Genomic DNA, 19,790 nt, shown 5'->3' on the forward strand with positions numbered 1-19,790 from the left:
AGGTGGCGCGCACGCGGGGTGTAACTTCCGGCGCTCGGAGAGAAGGGTGGTCCTGGGCCTGCGGAGCCCGTGGCAGACGGGATGGAATCGTGACGGGAGGGAAGCGTAGGTCACGGGGCGGGGAAGGGGCGGGGAAGGGGGCGGGGAAGGGGCGGGGAAGGGGGCGGGGAAGGGGCGGGAAGGCCCGCCGGGGCCTCCTGTGCTGGGCCGAGGGCAATTCGAGAGTTAAGGCGGGCCCAACCGAAGTTTTCCCCCCGCGAGCTCTGGTTGGCGTTCTCCTCAGGCCTCGGCGCTCGGCACCGGCGCTCCTCAGCCCTTGCCGTTCAACACGTGTTTCCACGCTCCTCACCGACAGGCTTTCCGGGGCTGTAGGACACTCTTGGGTTCAAATCTGGGCACTCTTTGAACACGGCCTTGAATTTGCTAGGGTAGCTTCTTCTTCAGCTTCCCCACCCCCAGCCCTCTGCTGCTTTCCCCTTTTAAAAACTAAATTAAAAAAAAAAAAATTACTTTCCCCGTCCTCCCCCCCACCCCTTCCCCCTCCCTCCCTCCTTCCCTCCCTCCCTTCCTTCCTCCCTCCCTTCCTTCCTTCCTTCCCTTCTTCCTTCCTTCCTTCCACCATTTTGTGGTACTGGGGCTTTAATTTAGGGCCTTGCTAGGCAGGCTCTTTACCACTTGAGCTCCCTCCCCGCCCTCCCTCCCTTTCTTTCTTTCTTTCTTTCTTTCTTTCTTTCTTTCTTTCTTTCTTTCCTTTCTTTCTTTCTTTCTTTCTTTCTTTCTTTCTTTCTTTCTTTCTTTCTTTCTTTCTCCCTCTCTCTTTCCTCTTCTTTCTTTCTTTCCTTCTTTCCTTCTTTCCTTCTTTCTTTCTGAACTCGGCCTGGATGCTGTCCCTGAGCTCTTCAGCTCAAGGCTAGTAGAGCTCTACCACTTGAGCCACAGCGCCACTTTGAGCTGTTTCTGCTTATGTGGTGCTGAGGAATTGAACCAGGGCCTCATGAATGCAAGGCAAGCACTCTACTACCACTGAGCCATCTTCCCAGCCCCACTTTTCTTTTTATAAATAAAAAAAATTCTCTTTCTTGTCCTCCTTCTCACTCTTCCTCACGTTTTCTGCCCTCTTCCCCTCCTTTTTGCTCATGGGGTTTGAACTCAGGTCCTGGGCTTTCTCAAGGCTAGCGTACTACCACTTTTCAGCCACAGCTCCAATTTTCTGGTGGTTATAATTGGAGACTGGCTTTGAAGTGCAATCCTCAGATCTCAGCCTTTTGAGTGAAGTGCCCAGTTTTCAGATGCTCCCTCACAGACCACCAGAGACCACGATCAGTGCAAACAGCAAAGAGTCATTTATTGCAAGCTCGAGATTGGTCTTTTGAGCACTCGGTAACCAGTGATGCTAAGAGGCCCCGAGCACAAAATTAGCACAGCTTTTAAAGTATCAAACAATCAAGTTTAGGGGGTTTCCACACAAACAAGTTCACAAGTTCAGGGGGTTTAAGTCCACCCTGATCGCACGTCCCTTTTTCTGATGGAACACTTAGGCAACTGCTCTGTTCCTTGAGGGTGGGCAGGGTTGGTGGCAACCTGCGGTTTTTTGAGACCCGTTCCTCTTTCGAGGTTATTCTGAGGGCAGCACAGCTACAGGTTGGTGGGGTTAATCTTAAAATGCAGTTACTTTAGCTCTTCACTGAGTAGCTAGGATTATAGCCAGGAGCCCCATGCATGGTTTAAAAAAAAATGCATGTGCCACAAATATTTTTTCACCATAGTGAATGGGGGGAAAAGCCTTGGCTTTGTGTCAAAGCTTAGAATTGTGGCAGGGAAGATGGAAGGTTTAACATGTTAGCAAAAAAATGAGCATTTTGGGGGGCTGCGAAGGTGGCTCAGTGGTAGAGCGCTTGCCTGGCATGCATGAGGCCCTGGGTTCGATTCCTCAGCACCACATAAGCAGAAAAAGCTAGAATTGGCTCTATGGCTCAAGAGGTAGAGCACTAGCCTTGAGCTGAAGAGGTGAGGGACAGTGCCCAGGGCCAGAGTTCAGGCCCCATGACTGGCCAAAAAAACAAAACAAAAATGAGCACTCTGTAGATGTTTCCTTAACGAAACCAAATGTGTTTTGTACACATAATTGTAAATTTTTTATTTCTAATTTTGTAACTAAGGTTAATTTAACGTCACCAAGTAAGAAAGACAAATATTTAGGGTATAAAATTTTAAGTGTCCAGAGTTGTGTATCAGACTACCATTCTTTCAGTAGTGCTATTAACTAGTTGAGAATCCTAATTCTCAGTGGCATTCTCTCAAAACAATATAAGTATGAAGTGATTGGGATATCTACACTGTAAAGTACTACACTGATTCATAAATAGTCAAAAATCCTAGAGTTGTATATGGATATTTAGGAAAATATGTTACATAGGTAATAATTTCATTGGAATCACTGTAGAAAAGTTTCCATATATATACATACATATATATATATATATATATATATAATTTAGAATTTAAAAGGTTTAGAAACTGACCCAAGTTCTTCTTTTCTGAAAAATTAAAAAACTGAAAACAGTAACAGTCTTGGCAAAATGGTTGTAATACAGAACAAAAGCTTATAGAGATGTTTTTTGTTTTTTGGTGTTGGTCCTGGGGCTTGAACTCAAGGCCAAAGTGTTGTTCCTGAGTTACTTTGCTCAAGGTTAATGCTCTATCACTTGAACCACAGTTTCTTGAAGGAAATATGCCTGTCTTTACTCTCAAGAAGAGGTTGTGTTCAAACTGACGTGAGTACTGAAGAAGGCAAGCTGACAGTGAAGACAGTATATAATAAATGAGAAAATAGGAACTGCAAATAGTTGATTCAAGTGTAAGCTGCTGTGGAGAAAGTTCAACTGAAGAGTTGAACTTTAATTACAGTAGGCGATGGCTGATGAATATTAGTAAATTAGCTCTTTACTTGTTTTAGGTAAACATTTGAATGTGTCAGCAGCAACATGACTTTTCTGTTTACCTATATGAATAAGGTTCTAAATGGCTTGTGCAAAACTTCTCTCAACAAGTATGTATTATGGCTGGGAGTGTAGCTCAAATGGTAAAGTGCTTGCCAAGCAAGCTCAAGGCTCTGGATACAATCCCTCAATACTGCAGGAAAAAAAGACATGCATAATGTCTGGCTTTAAAAAGAAATATACAGTGAGAGGCAGCATGGTATTGTGGTAGTTTTTGCAGTCAGATCAAGACTCCACAAACATACTTAAGGCATTAAATTCAGACATAAAATTGGAAGTTAGATGTAAGAACTGAGTAATGAACCAGAAAAAAGGGGGAGGGGAGCTTAGTAACACTTTCCCATCCACTTTATTTAGATCTTAGTAGTTGTGTTTCAATAATTAGCTGTAGATGAGGATATAATATCCTCTAAAGTATCAAAAGCATACTTGGGGCCATTAAGCATTGCAAAGAAGTTCTCAGCTTATAACCCTAGTCCTTGGTAAGATGCAGCCTTGTTTTATATGATTAAAAGTGTTGGGCACCAAAAAATTTAACTAATGGGTGTATAGTACCCTGCCTGTGTCCTTAAACCCCAAGAGCAGATTACAAATTAAAACCATCATTATCTCCTGACTTGTCAGGCTTCAGTGGGCCTAGTAAGGATATTTCCACAAAACAGGTTTTAGGATTGGAGGCCACACCAAGAGTTTCCAAGGGTTTTATATCTTTATTAATCTCTTACTAGATTTGTCTACTTGTGCTTTGGAATAAGCCAGATATGGATCAGATAGGGACCATGGAGTGAATATAGTGAGAACTTGCTTCCATAGTAGCCTTTAGAGTCTTCTTTACTTGCAGAATATCTGGACTTTCATTTATGTTTATATTCATAGATGCTGCAAACATATCCTTTCAGTTCTTTGACTCTTCAGTTTCAAGTTTTATATTTAGTTCCTTATCTTGATATACAAGCTAACTTAAGTGTATCCAAGCTTAGCATTTCTAAAGTGAATTTGTGTGTGTGTGTGTGTGTGTGTGTGTGCGTGCATGCATGTGTATTCTGTGTGACTTGCAAAGAAGGTAAGAGACTTAATTTTCACAAAAGTTCTCAATACAGAGATTTTTTCCCCCTTAACTATAAGTGTTCATCACATACTCGTTGGGTGAGATGTTTAGGTTTGGAAGGTTCTAAGCCAGCCAATAATGTCATAAAATCAACCACAGTGTCAATGTTATGCTTCTGGGTGGTTGTGTCCTTCAATACACATAAGACACTCAACCAGCTAAAAGAAATGAGCTCAGAGATATTAGCTCGGAGGAAAAGAAGGATCACATTGAGGTCATTGATAGGGCATCCTAGCATCTTCCTACTGAGAAGATCAAAAGCTGGGAGCATCTCATAGATGGATAGTAGTCGTTTGTCCCATGTACATAGCCGTGTGAGGTTGTATATTATTAATGGAACCAATAGAGTGTATACTACTGCACTAGAGAGGCTAACAATCTGGAAAATGGATAGGGAGGTCAACCTGCATGTGATCAGATCCGGGACATGTGTCTCATCCTGTAGCAGTTCTGTCTTGATGGAACAGCTGAATTCTTTTTGGAAGAAGATATCCAAATGAAAATGACCAAGATACAGATAAGTGGCTGAGGTGAAGAGGAGCAAGAGGGAGTTCCTTAGGAGATAGACGGCCACTAGTGAATGTGAGCGCTGCTTGCATGCCAGGTACCGTTCTAGCAAGGGAAATTCAAAGTATCTTTCTTTCCGGGCCCTGGGCAAGGGAAGAAAGAAGTCAAGGTTAGGAAGTGCCATTTAGAACCACATCCTAAAAATCACTAAGGAAAGTAACTGATCTGTGTATCCAAAATGACATGCTTGGTATACATGAAAAGCTGTCTTTCCCAAGCATAACCATGATCTTTTTAATGAAAGAGGTGTGTGATTATTCTCTAAATACTGGGTGCAGTGTGATAGACACAGAAGATGGTCAATGAATAATGAATGGTCACTATAAATTTCTGCCTACCAAGGCAGATTTTAACTCTAAGCTGAAATGGACTCTTAGGAAGCAATAGGCTTAAGAAATTAGCACTGGACTGGGAGTCCAAATCAATGCATTGTGATTCTTGACTTGTATACTCTTCACTATGATTTTCTTGGCTAGATTAGTCATTGTGTGTGTTGGTCATGGGCCTTGAGCTTTTTTGCTCAAAGCTAGTAGCATTTTACCACTTTGAGCCACTGTGCCACTAACTTATTCATTTTATACAAGTGTGGTAATATTTATGTGGAGAGCTGTGATGTTAAGGTACAGTGAAGCCAAGAAGCTGAGTGTCTGACTTATGGAAAAGGGGCATAAAAATATGCACATATAAAATAAAATGAATATTTGACTTGTCAAATTGATGAATATGACCCATAGTAGTTGCAAACGTTAGCAGATGGAATAACATTGTGGGTTGGAATGTTCAGAAATGTTTATAGAGAATATTGGCTTGAAGCTGGGCTCCAAGGGATGGAGAGGATGTAGTGTGCATATAAACATGGGAAAATACGATTTCATATCTTTGTTGAACTATTCCTTTAGTAGGGCCTACCCTGTTTGCCCTATTCTAAAAATGGCACTGTTCTCTGACTGTTCTCTATCCTTCAGCTCTCCAGACCTCCTTTCCTCCTGTTACTTTTTTTACACTACTCATCATGTATTAATGTATGTTTTACCTATGAGCTGTCATTTCTCTATCCTTCAGCTCTCCAGATCTCCTTTCCTTCTGTTACTTTTTTTTTCTACCACTCACCATGTATTAATGTATGTTTTACCTATGAGCTGTCATTATTGTCTTTTTGCCTTAAGAGAATGTAAACCTCACATAGGTAGGTTTAGCTTTGTCACTCCTGCTTCCTCTAACACACTGTTGTATCAGAATCACCTAGCACAATGCCTGGTACTCTGATAAATGACTAAATAAATTATCTATATAGGGAAAAGGAGGAGACTGCTTGGATAGAGTAGAAGATTTCTGTCACTGCTATGGATTAAGTATTTCTTATCCAAGTGCTTGGGAGCAGAAATGCTTAACACTTTGGAATGTTCCATACTTTAGAATATTTGTATTATTCATAGTAGCCAGAGGTAGAAGTCACCTAAGTATCCATTTGCAGATGATTTCTCTGTCTATATTGACTATTACTCAGCAACAATGTGAATGGCATTCTAATATGCTACAACACTTTTACTTAGGATGCTGAATATCTCTTGAATTCTGTAGCACTGTTGAATTTGGAATTTTGGATAAGGATACTCAATATATAGTTAAAAGCATGTTGGGGCCTAAGACAAGTACTTGTGAGAACTTGTATATTTTTTGATAGGCATGGAGTTAGTAATGGAAGTTTGTGAATAGAGGAATAGAATACAGAAGTGAGAGTAATCCCTTATGGCTTAGGATATTATTGTAATGCTCAACAGAATCTTTCAGAAAAAGGCAGAAGAGAGAACTCACTTCTCTAGTTCATCCCAGAAGACATGGGGGTCAGAGCTCTTCTGTCGGATCTTCAACATGTGCTGTACCAGGCGGATGGAGCGATTATAGGATTTGTCCAGTTCGCTGATGATGAACAGCAGATCTGAGCTGAGGGCTGGCACAGCTGCATACTGCCACAGCAGTACTGGCAGGTACATCGCCACAGCTAGGGCCATCAGGGAGTAGGGGAGAGCCTACAGGACAAGAATAGTTTGAGAAGAGAGCCTGGAGTGCTGAGCTTGATTGACAGCTCTGGGAAAGGGACTTGCTTCTACTCAGTTTCTGCCTCAGAAGGAAGGACAGCGTGCATAGTGGGCTACCCAAGGCTTTTTGCTGATATGGAAGAATATAAGGAGGCTTTGTAGAGAAGAGATGGCAGATTTCCATGTTCCACCAAACCAAAGTCTACGGTATTTATTTATTTTTCTTTCTTTTTTTGTTGGTCATGGGGCCCGAACTCTGGGCCTGGGCTCTGTCCTGAGCTCTTCAGCTCAAGGCTAGCACTTTACCCCTTGAGCCGTGGCACCACTTCTGGTCTTTTCTGCTTATGTGGTGCTGAGGAATCGAACCCAGGGCCTCGAGCATGCAAGGCAAGCACTCTACCACTGAGCCACCTTCCCAGCCCCATTCGACACTATTTCTAAACTATCATTTGTCTAGGGACCTAAGGAGAAAAGAAAAAGTAAAAATGAGGGAGCAAGTGATCAAAGAAGAGAAAGAGCGAGTGAGTGAGCAAGTGAGCTAGAGCATGAGTGAGAGCGAGAGCGAGAGCATACAGGGAGATCCACCCCACTCAAATGTGTAAGCTGAGCAGCTAGCCTGAAATCAATGGGCGACACTTGGAACAGAGTTCTCAGAACCACACTAGTTTTTTTTCTCCCCTTGGCAATGCCAAATTTCACAAGCCTTGCCTCATTAGTTACCTTAGGGGTTGAATTATGTTTTTCACCCCACATATGCAGAAGTCTTAATCCTTAGTACCTTAGAATGGAACTATTTAGAAATAGGGTCTAAACAACTAATTATATTAGTTAATTTTAAATGAAATTATGGTGGAATAGAGTAGGTCTCTAGTCCATTATGACTCATTTCCTTAAAACATACACAGATACAGACACACACACTTTATATGAGGCAGGCAGGCATGGAAAAGAGCCGGAAAGATGTGTCCACAGCCAAAAGGAAAGGCCTGGAAGATTTGTTCCTTGCATCACTAAGAGGAACTTGATCTTGGATATTTTGTCTCTGGTTCTGTGAGATGATGCATTTCTGTTGTTTAAGTCACTTAGTTTGTTGTACTTTGTTATAGCAGCCTTGGAAAACTAATATAAGGACTTGTACTAGTATTTTGCGTATAGAAAAATGGCTATTTGGAAAGGCTTCTTAAAGTTACATTTTTACTAGGCACTTAACATTTTATTGCATTTGATTTTCACAAGGTTGCATTCAGGTAGGTATGATTAATGCCTCTACTTTACAGCTAAGTTAACTGAAGCATGGAAAGGTTAAGTACCTGTTTAGAGTTACACATCCAATAGGCTGGGGAGCTGGGATTTGGAAATTGGTGTCCTATATGACTACTTGACCTATAGTATCTTCTTAACCAAGGATGTTCTTTTAGAGGAGAGTTCAGACAAAAAGGGAAGAGTACCTATTTCTACATATTTGATTGCATTTGGATAAAGAGAAAAGATATGTGTGTGTGTGTGTGTGTGTGTGTGTGTGTGTGTGTGTGTGTGTGTGTGTGTGTGTGTGTGTGTGTATTGGTTTAATGGGCACCAGTGGCTCACACCTGTAATCCTAGCTACTCAGGAGGCTAAGATCTGAGGATCACCGTTCGAAGCCAGCCTGGGCAGGAAAATCTGTGAGACTTTTATCTCCAATAAACTACTCAGAAAAAGCTGGAAGTCACACTGTGGCTCAAGTGGTAGAGCACTAGCCTTGAGCACAGAGTCTCAGGGACAGAGCCCAGGCCCTGAGTTAAAACCCCAGGGCCTGAAAAAAAAGAAAGCTAAAAAAAAAGGCAGTTTAGAGGAGTGGAAGTTTTATATATGGGTGAATTTGATGTAAAGACATATACATGCAAACAAACATCACCATAAAGCCCCTTTGCACAATAACTTTATGCTAATTATTTTTTAAAAAACATTAGGATAAGTAAATCCTGCCACAAGTGAAAATTAGAACCTTTACCCTTGTCCGACAAATAACATTGGACACGTTATTTGTGCCATAATTCTTCACTCTCACAGTGCTTCTGTAGGTTTGAAGTGGAGCAGAGATTGGGCTTAGAGCGCTTCCTGGTGATCTTGATGATCAAGCATGTTAACCTTTTCCTAACATGAGATCTCCTCTGTGACCCTGTGAACTTGTAACCACCTATGTTGTGTTTGATCTACCAGTAACAGAGGTCTCTTGAGTTTCCTTCATAGAGTTTCTGGTCATTGAACTGTGGCATTTTGAGGTCTTGTAAATGACCATTCATAGAAAATATCACAAGTGACTTCTGATTAATCATAGTGAATTGGATGACAAATTATTACTATGCCTGCATAAGACTTGATAGGATGACAATAAAAGATAAAAAGGGCATAATTTTCTAAGGATGGAAGAGAGGAGACAAGAGAAGAGACAAGAGCAATAAAATGTGGAAAGCTAGAGAGCAGGTGTCCAGGGTTAGAAGGCAGGGACAAGCAAGCTATTTAGAACCATAAAGCTTCAGCAATCAGAAATATAGAAGGCCTCAGAAAACTAGCATGTAGAAAAGTTAGAACATCTGGGGGCTGGGAAGGTGGCTCAGTGGTAGAGCGCTTGCTTTGAATGCATGAGGCCCTGGGTTCGATTCCCCAGCACCACATAAGCAAAAAGAAAAAAGCCAGAAGTGGTGCTGTGGCTCAAGTGGTAGAGCGCTAGCCTTGAGCTGAAGAGCTGAGGGACAGCGCCCAGGCCCAGAGTTCAGGCCCCATGACCAGACCCCCCCCCCCAAAAAAAAAGAAAAAGAAAAATTAGAACATCTGTATGAGCAACAGATCTGCAGAGCTTTTTTATAATGTGATACATTGAAGCTCCTACCCTTCCTTCCATGACAGGGGCTTGAAGCATATTTTCTGGAGAGATTAAATCAGATTGATCTCTGCACTTTAGTACACAGAAGGCTGAAGAACCATCCTCAATTGGTGATTGAACGAATGAATACTGAATGGTGAGACTCACAGCTGAGTTACCAGATGGTTGAGAGCCACGCTTTTTACAAACCTGCACCTTACTTCTAACTACAAATTATGGACTGAGTGTCTCAGAGAAGACCAACCAGCCCAAAAGAAAAGATTACAACAGACTCTGATATTATGGATTTTTCTTAATGAAATAGACTAAAGGGTTTACCTTCAACTACAGCTATCTGTCAATAGTCTCTCTCACAGTCACAAAGCTTCCTGATGAAAGAAGGCAAATGAAGATCAACCGGCATTTGAAAACTGCCAGGAACACAAAAGTCAGCAACCAAAATAAGCAGGTATAGTAGGGGAAATAGGTTGAGAGGAATACATTGGTGCTGCTCTGTCCCTGTCCACTCAGCCACAAAGCCAGCCAAATAGAACCTCTGCCTACTTTACCTTGTGAGGCCAGAGAGATTTGATTTTGTACTGGCCAGCCTCATCCTGTTCATGGTGAACAAGTAAGTCCCAACAGGAACTGTCCACGAATACGGCCTGCCGGACACTGAAGTTGCTGGGAGAAAAGCAGCTGATTGGAGACCCTGAAATAAGAATACAGCTTTGACACAACCTGGAATTGGAGTGGAGGAATGGGAACCCCACCCAAGGGACCACAACCCTGCCAAGTTCAGTGTCTTGGCACTGTCTTCTTGTGCTTGTTTCCTGAGTTTGGCTCTGCTGTGTCATGGACAGTCAGGACATGATGGGATAACACTCACTGACCTGTGGAACTAATGTACTGATTTGTCCTTCTAGTACTGGTGGTCTTTTTCTTAGAGCTCCCCTGAACTCCCCTATAGGTAGACTCCTGCAATTTGGCACCAGAGGGTTTGGTGTTTGATAGTGACACCTTTGTTCCTAGAGAGGTGACATCTTTTAGATTCTAAAATATAGAAGACTAACTTCCTGAACTTCTGATTCTACCTCATGAGAGAGATCAAGCCAGTGGTATTGAAAGGAAAGCAGGGTTGGAGGAGTCTGACTTTTCTGGTTTTTCATCAGTCTCTGAATAAAGGCAGAGCCAGGAAACAGTACCTTTCCCCTTGTTGAAGATGAATGAAGATATAATGGTAGTTTGGACATCTCACTATGAAATGTAGTAAGCTTATAAGCACAGCCTAGAAAGAAAATATAGAGGGAGTCCACTTTTAGTAGATGGAGTAGTTTTGCTGAGTTAATCCAGTGACTACAGCACTGTATACATATGGGTATTATTGTCTAGATATGCATATGAAGTTTATGGAGAGGAGGCAGATAGCTTATTCAGCATCTTTTTTGTTGTTGTTGTTGGTTGCAGGGCTTGAACTCTGGGCCTGGGCCCTGTCCTTCAGCTCTTCAGCTCAAGGCAAGCACTCTACCGCTTGAGCTACAGTGCCACTTCTGGTTTTCTAGTGGTTTATTGGACATATGAGTCTCACGGACTTTCCTGCCCAGGCTGGCTTTGAACCTCGATCCTCAGATCTCAGCCTCCTAAGTAGCTAGGATTACAGGCATGAGCCACCAGCGCCTGGCTTATTCAGCATCTTTGAACACAGCTCTTAATATATATTCTCAGTAACTCTGGAAGTGAAGGTGGAAAAAGGGCTCAGGGAAAACAAGACTTCACAGCATAGTTGACTAAGACAAAGAAGTTTCATATTCTGAAAAGATTATGGGACCTCAATGTCTCTTATCTCTATAAAGGTTCAAATAAAATTAATTATTACAATGGTGTACAATATATTAATCCTGAAATTACAACTAATTATCTTTATTATAAAATTTCAGAGTTGACTTTTAACACTTTTCTTTGGTGCCTTTGCTTTATTAGTATCCCAAATATATGTACAGTCTTCTCCTTTGGTAATCCAGCCCAGCCCAAAGTGATAAAGCCTAGTCAGTGTGGGAGCTGTCTCACTTCAACTATAAGGCATGCAAAGGAATGAAGCAGGGTCTTTCACTTACCATTTGAAGCAACTTACCAGAGGAAAACTCCTGGGCAAATGCCAAGGACATCAGCAGCAAGGGGAAGCCTACAGCAACAAACTTGACTATTTGGTCCAGGGGCAGTTCTAGGCGCAGTCCTTTGAGGTGGGAGCCCCTGCGGTCAGGCAGCAGGGCATCAGAGAGCATATACTCAGCGGCTGTGTGTGCGAGCGACATGATGCTGCAGAGCTTGGGGGTGCAGAGGTGGCAAGAGATGTCCTGGGGTAGTAGAGTGAGAAGATGATGGCTTTAGAAAGCAGGCTGTGAGCAGACTGTGCTTCAGCACCAGCTTCATGGATATCTATGCTAGAAACAGGCAACGATTCTCTAAATAACTGCCCAGGCCCTGAGCCAGGCACCATGGTAATTAGAGGGAGGTACAGCCTCAATGGGTCCTTGCTGGAGGAGGGTCAGACTTCATGTGTGGCTGGTGCCATGCTGTTCTCTGGTTTGTCTCCGAATAGATGTAACCTGTGGCTTTATACTGCCCTCTCATTAATAAAGTATTTTCAGCTGGGTGGTGGATAGAAAGAGGGCAGTGGAACCAGATCCCCCATATAATTGGTGTGGATTTTGGGTGGGGATTGCTTAAATGGGCTGGAGGCCCTCATTTTGTGGGTTGAGGTGGGAATGGAGCCCCCAGGACTCAGCTAGGATTGCTAACCTTGTAGAGTAGTCTTTGTTCTAGTGATGAATTTTGCTCCTGGCCCCAGCTCTTTCCCAGAAACTGCTGTGGATTTGATGTTAAATATGCTTCCCCACTCTGGTCTTCCAAAATATTTCAACCACATATTTACAATGTTTGATTCCTTTTTTAGGCCCTTCTAGCTGGGTGATGCATGGTAGTATTGAGTACAGGAAAGAGCATGACCTGTGAAAGTTGGAGGGAAAAGTTCTCCCTTGGACTGCTAGGAATGCTAATTTTTAAAAATACATCATTTGCATCATTTTTCCACATCTCAAGTGGTAGTATGAGACTGTCTTACAAAATTGTGGTAGTTGTTTATGAGTAGTGTATATGAAGGTATTAGGTAGACTGTAACATGCAGGATAGGTGCTATGGTTTGGTGGAACATTAAGAGGTGGGACCCAGTGAAAGGAAATAAGGTCACTGGAAGAATGGCCTCAAAGGGCAGATTGGGACTCTCAGCACTTCCTCTCTCTCTTTTGCCTTCTGGCTACCTCAAGTTAACCAGCTTCTTTTGCTATGCAGTTATATTCTAATGTATAGTGCAACCATAAGCCCAAAGGAACAGGGCTGAACGACCACAAACTCGAACCTCTGAAAGTGTGAACCAATTAAATATTACCCCTCCTTTATTTCTGTGCCAGGAAATAGAGAAGCATTATACTACTGGACTATATCCTTAGTCCAACTTCTCCTTCTTTTAAGTTGATCATCTCAGGAGTTTTTTGTGATAGAAAAGCTGGGTAACATATAAAGTGTCATCTCAGTTCAGTGTGGTGGGTTGGTTGGGAGAATAAGGCACTTTGGTCTTTAGTATTGTCCTTGTACTTGGAAATAAAGGCCCTTAACTGGCCTTCACTCTCTATGTTCTTCTCATAAGGCAAGGGATCCTTGGACCAGGAATATGCCATTCTGAGCCTATACAGAACCTATTCACTATCTCAACATTTCTTTTAGCTCCTTGACTATAATTTCTGCTCACATTGCCTCAGCCTGTTTCTAGGACCTAAGGTATCCTTTGCTTCATGAACACCTTTCTTGTTTTTTTTTGTCCAGTTGTGGGGTCTGAACTCTGGGCCTGGGCACTGTCCCTCAGCTCTTCAGCTCAAGGCTAGTGCTCTACCACTTGAGCCACAGTGCCACTTCTGGCTTTTTTCTTTTTTGCTTATGTGGTGCTGAGGAATCAAACCCAGGGCCTCATGCATGCAAGGCAAGTGCTCTACCACTGAGCCACCTTCCCAGCCCAAACACCTTTCAAGTGAAGATTATACTGCTAGTGTATACTCCCAGGTCTAAGGAGTGGCTGTATGTGGGCATTTGGAAAGAGTTTTAGAGTAGAGGTATTCTCACAGCACTCACGCTTCTGAGGCATTTTTATTTTTCCCCTAATATAGGACTTAGCTGAATTAGGAAGAGAAGGAGATTGAGCCAGGGGCCTGGGATAGTGTGGAGATTCTACATTAGATCCAGGCATTCCTGGTCATTATGAAGGCTCTGGGTGTGTGTATGTGTATGGGTGAGAGTAGACAAGTAGAATATCCATTCAACAGTTTGTTAACTTGGTTTATTACTTCCCATTATTAAAAGATATATGTTGTAAGTTCTACTTGAACTTTCCCCCTGCACTGATATGCTTGGGCTTGCCTCTCTTCTCTTTATCCCACAAGCCAGAGACCAACTAGAGGTGTTTTATGTATGCTTAGTGGAATGATCCAGGCATGGGAACAACACAGGGACTCTTACATCCCTATTACCCTTTCTGCATCCTCATTTCTGTATCTTTAAAAAAATTTTTGTTTTATTGTAAAGATGCTGTATTAGAGGGGTTACAGTACATGAGTAAGATAATGAGTACATTTCTTTTTTTGGTTTTTTGGGTCCGGTCATGGGGCTTGAACTCAGGGCCTGGGCACTGTCCCTCAGCTCTTCAGCTCAAGGCTAGTACTCTACCACTTGAGCCACAGCGCCACTTCTGGCTTTTTTCTTTTTGCTTATGTGGGGTTGAGGAATCAAACCCAGGGCCTCGAGCATGCAAGGCAAGCGCTCTACCACTGAGCCACCTTCCCAGCCCTAATGGGTACATTTCTTGTCGAACATTGTTACCCCTCCTTACCCTTCCATTGGTTTTTTCCTACTATCCCTTCCCTCCTCTATCTTACCTACTCCTCCCCACCCCCAAAGTTGTAAAGTTCATGTCCAACATAGTGTCTTAGTATCATTGTTGCAATGGATCATTGTGTGTCCTTGTTTCAGCATTTTGTTATGCCCCTTCCCCTCCCCAAATTAGATAAATGTATTTGTTAGGAAATGGAAAGATTTGGAAAAAAACATATTAAAGTGAAGTAAGTCAGATCCAAAGAAATATAGGTCCCATGGTTTCCCTTATTTGCAATAATTAGTATATGTCTAGGATAATCTTATCAGATGAGCAGAAAAGCTCAAAAGCTATGTACATATGACCATATAAGATGATGCTAAGTGAAATGAACCCCAAGATATAGACATAAGAGATTTTTCTTTGTTATTGTTGTTTTAATGTTTTATGTGTTTTTTTTGTTTATTTTGTATGTTCTTCCCCCTATGAGTCTATCCCCTATTGTCATTTCTGTTTTAATTGTGTTTTTGTCAAGTGTTTAATGTTGGTTTACTTGCATGTAGCTCCAATGAGAAATTAAGTGTGGTTAGGCCTGTGTTGATTTTAGGAAGACTCAGTGTACACTTAGATTTCTCTATTTGGAAGCCTGAAGTTTCCAGGATTTTGGTTGAAAGCCTGTTAGGGCTTAAGCTTCAGAAAAACTGTGAGAAGTTTTCTTATCTCTTCGGAAGATATCCAGTTAGCTGCTAAGCCTCCTGCTGCAGGGAGCATCAAACTCCAGCAAGTATTTTGATGGCTTACTGAGTTTGTATCAGTGAGTTTGGTGTTAGCTCCTTCTGCAGTGTTGTTTCCTAAGCACTATAGGGAGAGTGTAGAAGATTTCACTTTATATTTCACTTTGGTTCTAGTCCACGTCTATACAACCCCAGTGGATAGAAAATGTCCTGTGGGCAAAACTGACCATATGTTTTTAGTTCCTCAAGTTTTCAACTGTTATTCTACCCTAGTGATAATCATTGAAAGCTTTAATGATTTATTTATTCTCTGGTTAACGAGATTAGAATCCCATAAATTTTCCTGCCAGGAATGACTTTGAACTATGAACCTCAGATATCAGCTTTCTAAACCAATGGGTATGACCCACTGGTGCTCAGCTCTGATGAGACTCTCTGCTTGGACCAAGGCCTATTGTGAGTTGGTGTTCAGAAATAGAAGATTCCTCTAGTGTAAAAATTATGTTGGAGGTTGTCATCTCACTTAAAATATTACTGTCTTGTCTGGAATTTCAATTCATGTAATTTTTTCCATATCTCCTAATAGCCACAAAATAAATTAGCATAGCCTTTTCTATTGTGTTGGGAGCATTTTCTTGCCACAAAATACTGCAGTTTACTCAAATCTGTGTGTTGCAGTCTTAACATTCATAGTGATTTTTTTTATCTGTCATTAAAAAAATTGATCTTGACCCTCTAAAGCCAATCTATGTAGCTATGTCACAGCTAATCTCTTGTTTCTACTACTGTAATGTACGTTGTTTTATCTATTAATGAGTTTATTGATGAGCATTCATTTTACTTATACTCTTTATTACACAAATACCATTCATTTCCCTTTATAGATACAAAGAATTTAGTTGGAATGTATATATAGTACTAAAATTTCTAGGTTCCGATGGGGGTACTAGTCTAAAATAATATTTCTTTCAGGTTAACACTCTACTACCTGAGCCACGGCTCCACTTCCTGCTTTTTCTGTGATTAACTGGAGATAAGAGTCTCATGGACTTTTCTGCATGGGTTCGCTTTGAACCTCGATCCTCAGATCTCAGCCTCCTGAGTAGCTATAATTATAGATGTGAGCCATCTGCACCCAGACTAAAGTAATATTTCATTATTTTAATTTTCAGGTCTTTTGAAAAATAATGAGTTTCAGTATCTCTTCACAGATGTTTTAATTACTCTTCATAACGCATTACTCTATAACAGCTTTAAACAATAGACATTTATTGTTTCTTTTTTTTTTTTTTTGAGGGGTATTTACTGTCTTCTCTTAGTTTTCTACCAGGTCATTCTATACCTTCAAAATCTTCCCCAAAATTAAGACCAAAAAAATTCAAAGTTTACTACTGGATCACTTGGCTCTTCTCTTGTCTCCTCCCAGTTCAAAATGCTTGCATCTCTTAATGGCCAGCATCCTCTTGGATCTGCAGTTAGGCTCAACACATTCAAGCCTCAGTATGATTTTCTTGGTGGTTTTAGCCTTCATATTGGCTTTGTCTGACTACCATAGCCACTTTGCTTTTGATCATAGCACCTCTTCCCTTGGGCACACAGGGAATCTTTGCCCTTCTTGTACTGGGTCACTGTGAGGCTGATACTTGCCACACTTCTTACAGAAAGTCCTTCTGGTTTTGGGTTTGTTAACCATTTTTGCAGTAGAGCTGTTGGGAGACTTGGAGACCACAACATGTGCCTCATGCTGTAGTTTAGAGTTGTGTGGTTCAGAATTGCATACAAGGTTCCATTTAAGAGATTGACTTTGTTGACTGAGGGCTTGGCCAAGGTTGGAATATTCATATCCCACATAGCTCACAAACATGGCTTTTGGTGCAAGGCTTCAAGGTGGGAGAGGCCTCACTTCCTTTTAAGTATCCCTTTCCATCAGACTGACTGAATGTTGTCATTACAAGGGACTTCAAATTTTCTGAACAGAACCAAAAGAATAGAAAATAATGCAGAAGCATGAATGCATCAGACCCATGGAAAAATTCCAGAGCTGCCTCTGAGGACTTGCTGTTAGTGAAACTGATGGAGAGGATGCTGGGAGATAAGGAATAGGAAATAAAGGCTGTTAGTCTACTGATTATAATGTTGAATCAACCCAAAAGAACACTGTGATATCAACAACACAATGCTAGAAATATTGGGACATCAGTATGTCTCATGCTCGTTCCTGAGAGAAGAAATGCCTGATTAGAATCTCACAGCAGGACTAATTTTAATATAAGGTGTAATATCTATTGTTGAACTAATTACAGTTACTGATTGGGAGCTGTCTTGATGAAATGTGGTTGGCCATGATAAATCCAAGGAGGAAGCTGAGCTGTCCTCAACACAGTTGTAGTCTTCTCAAAAACAAAGCTCAGCCTTGAGCAGGAAAAGTCTGTGGGACTCTCATCTCCTATTAACTACCAATTAATTAGCAGTGGCTCAAAGTGAGCAAACAGAACTTAGGGACAGTGCCCAGGACCTGAGTTCAAGCCCCATGATGGACAAAAACAAACAAAAAACAAAAACAAAGCTTTTTAGTATTTTAGGACTGATAATAGGACAGTTAGAGTGACATGCAAAATACCAGTTTCTGATGAAGTATAACATAAGGGTGTGAAGCTAAGAAAAGTTTCCTACTGCAGCGTTCAGACAGATCCTGAAGAGGTGCTGGACCCATCTCTAATTTGTTGCCTGAAAATGATATCCATGCCTCAAAGGGCAGTGAGTGAAGTGAATGTTAAAGCATAAAATCCCAGCTAATTGAGAAGATTGTGATTTGAGACAGGCCCATGCAAAAAAATTAGTGAGGCTCCATCTCAATCAATCAGTTGGATACGGTGGTACACACCTGCTATCCTAGCTATGCTAGAGATGTAACTAGCAGGACAATGGTCCAGACTGGCCTTGGTCAAAACTAATAAGACACTATCAGAAAAATAAAGGGAAAGGGGCTGGCAGTGAAAAAGTGTAAGGCCTGAGTTCAAACCTCACTATACTTAAAAAGGAAACAAAGAAAAAAATCCATTTCTTGAGAGTAGTTTTCTGCTACTATTCCCTCACAGGTTGGAGACCTGTGAGAAGATCAGATGTGAATACAACTGAACTCTAGGTGAGGACCAGGGTGTGGGAGGAAGGAGGCAGGCAGCTCCTGGAGCTATGTCAGCAGAAATGGCAGAGCAGAGAACTCCACCCACAAAGCAACAAATAAACCTGTTAAAAAGTTTTGGAGCCAACTTTGTTAGGACTCTTAGTACCGATGAAAATCACGCAGCAACCAGGGAATGCATAATTAAGGATAGTAAGCTGAATCGCAGTAAGAGTTTTGTGGCATTTTATCTTCTCTTGGATGCCTTTCCTGCTTTCCTGCTTCTAGCTTGCTGGCAGCAGCCTTGAAAAAAGCAGCCCACATTCTTGGCATAAAGTTCTAGTCTGTGGAGGGAGCATAACAAACCTTTGAGAATAATCTGAAAAAAAAAAGAATTTGAATTGCACAAATCCTAGGTGAACATAACATGATTTTTTTTTGGCTTGGGCTTACAGCTTTATTGTGTCACGTTTATATTTCCCTCATCTAATTAACTATCACAGCAAATCACTTTTGTTCCTTTATATACTTTAATATAAAATTTTAATATTTTTCCTTGGTATAGCAATGATATACATTTATGGGGTACTGCAATAAACGTTTAAATACATGTATACAATGTATGATGATCAGATCACTTCATATCTGTCAATTCACACATAGTATCATTTCTTTGTGTTGGGAACATTCAAAAACTTTTCTGCTCACAATTTTAGAATATTCCATTAATTGTCAGCCATAGTTTTCCTATCGTGCTGTAAAACACTGGAAATTGTTTTGCTTAACTGTGACCACATACCCATTAACAATATCATTTTTTATATACCCAATTATAGTGAAATGATTTCTACAGCAAGCAATTTGACATACCTATCCTCTCACATAGTTATCTTAAAAATTTTTTTGTAGTAGGAACACCTAAACTCTTCTTTCCAGTGGCATCTCCAGTTTACAATACATTTTATTAAGCTGTAGTTGTTTTGCTGTGTAATATTTCTCTAGATCCATTTATTCTGTATCATTGCAACTTTGCACATTTGACCTACATATCCCATTACATATCCTTGTCACCTCATCCTGTTTTTTTTTATGATTTCAACTTTCCCTTTGACTTCACCTATAAGAGAGAGAGCATGCCTATCTTTTTCTTTCTGCATCTGGTTTATTTTCCTAAGCATAATAACCTTCAGGTTCTTGTTTTTCCATGTTGCTGGAAATGACAGAATCACTTTTTAAAATTATATTTTTCTTATCTTTAAGTAGCTGTACAAAGGGATTACCATTCAACAAATCAGTTTTTAGGGACAAGACATTTTGAACAATATCACCCCAGTCATCATTTTTCCCTATCCTTCCCAACCTAAACCCTTAACCTCAATTTTCCTATTTTCATAGGACATGCATTGAACATTATTACTGCATTCTGTCCCCCTTCCAGAATCTCCTTTTAAAAGGAAGAATT

General features: G+C 41.1%; 1 protein-coding gene across 1 annotated transcript; it reads right to left on the reverse strand.

Annotated features, from left to right (window-relative positions):
- Nucleotides 1–4,102: 4,102 nt before the first annotated feature.
- Nucleotides 4,103–11,867, reverse strand: LOC138821355 (pannexin-3). The gene is made up of 4 exons (XM_070013519.1): nt 11,687–11,867; nt 10,125–10,267; nt 6,490–6,704; nt 4,103–4,757 (listed from the first exon to the last, which is right to left on the reverse strand). The coding sequence occupies exons 1-4, from the start codon at nt 11,865–11,867 to the stop codon at nt 4,118–4,120; spliced, it is 1,179 nt and encodes a 392-aa protein (XP_069869620.1). The 3' UTR covers nt 4,103–4,117.
- Between the last annotated feature and the right edge of the window lie 7,923 nt (nt 11,868–19,790).

This window comes from Dipodomys merriami, unplaced genomic scaffold (genome assembly GCF_024711535.1).
Source record: "Dipodomys merriami isolate MVZ:Mamm:240054 unplaced genomic scaffold, mDipMer1.0.p SCAF_91, whole genome shotgun sequence".
Classification (NCBI taxonomy): Eukaryota; Metazoa; Chordata; class Mammalia; order Rodentia; family Heteromyidae; genus Dipodomys; species Dipodomys merriami.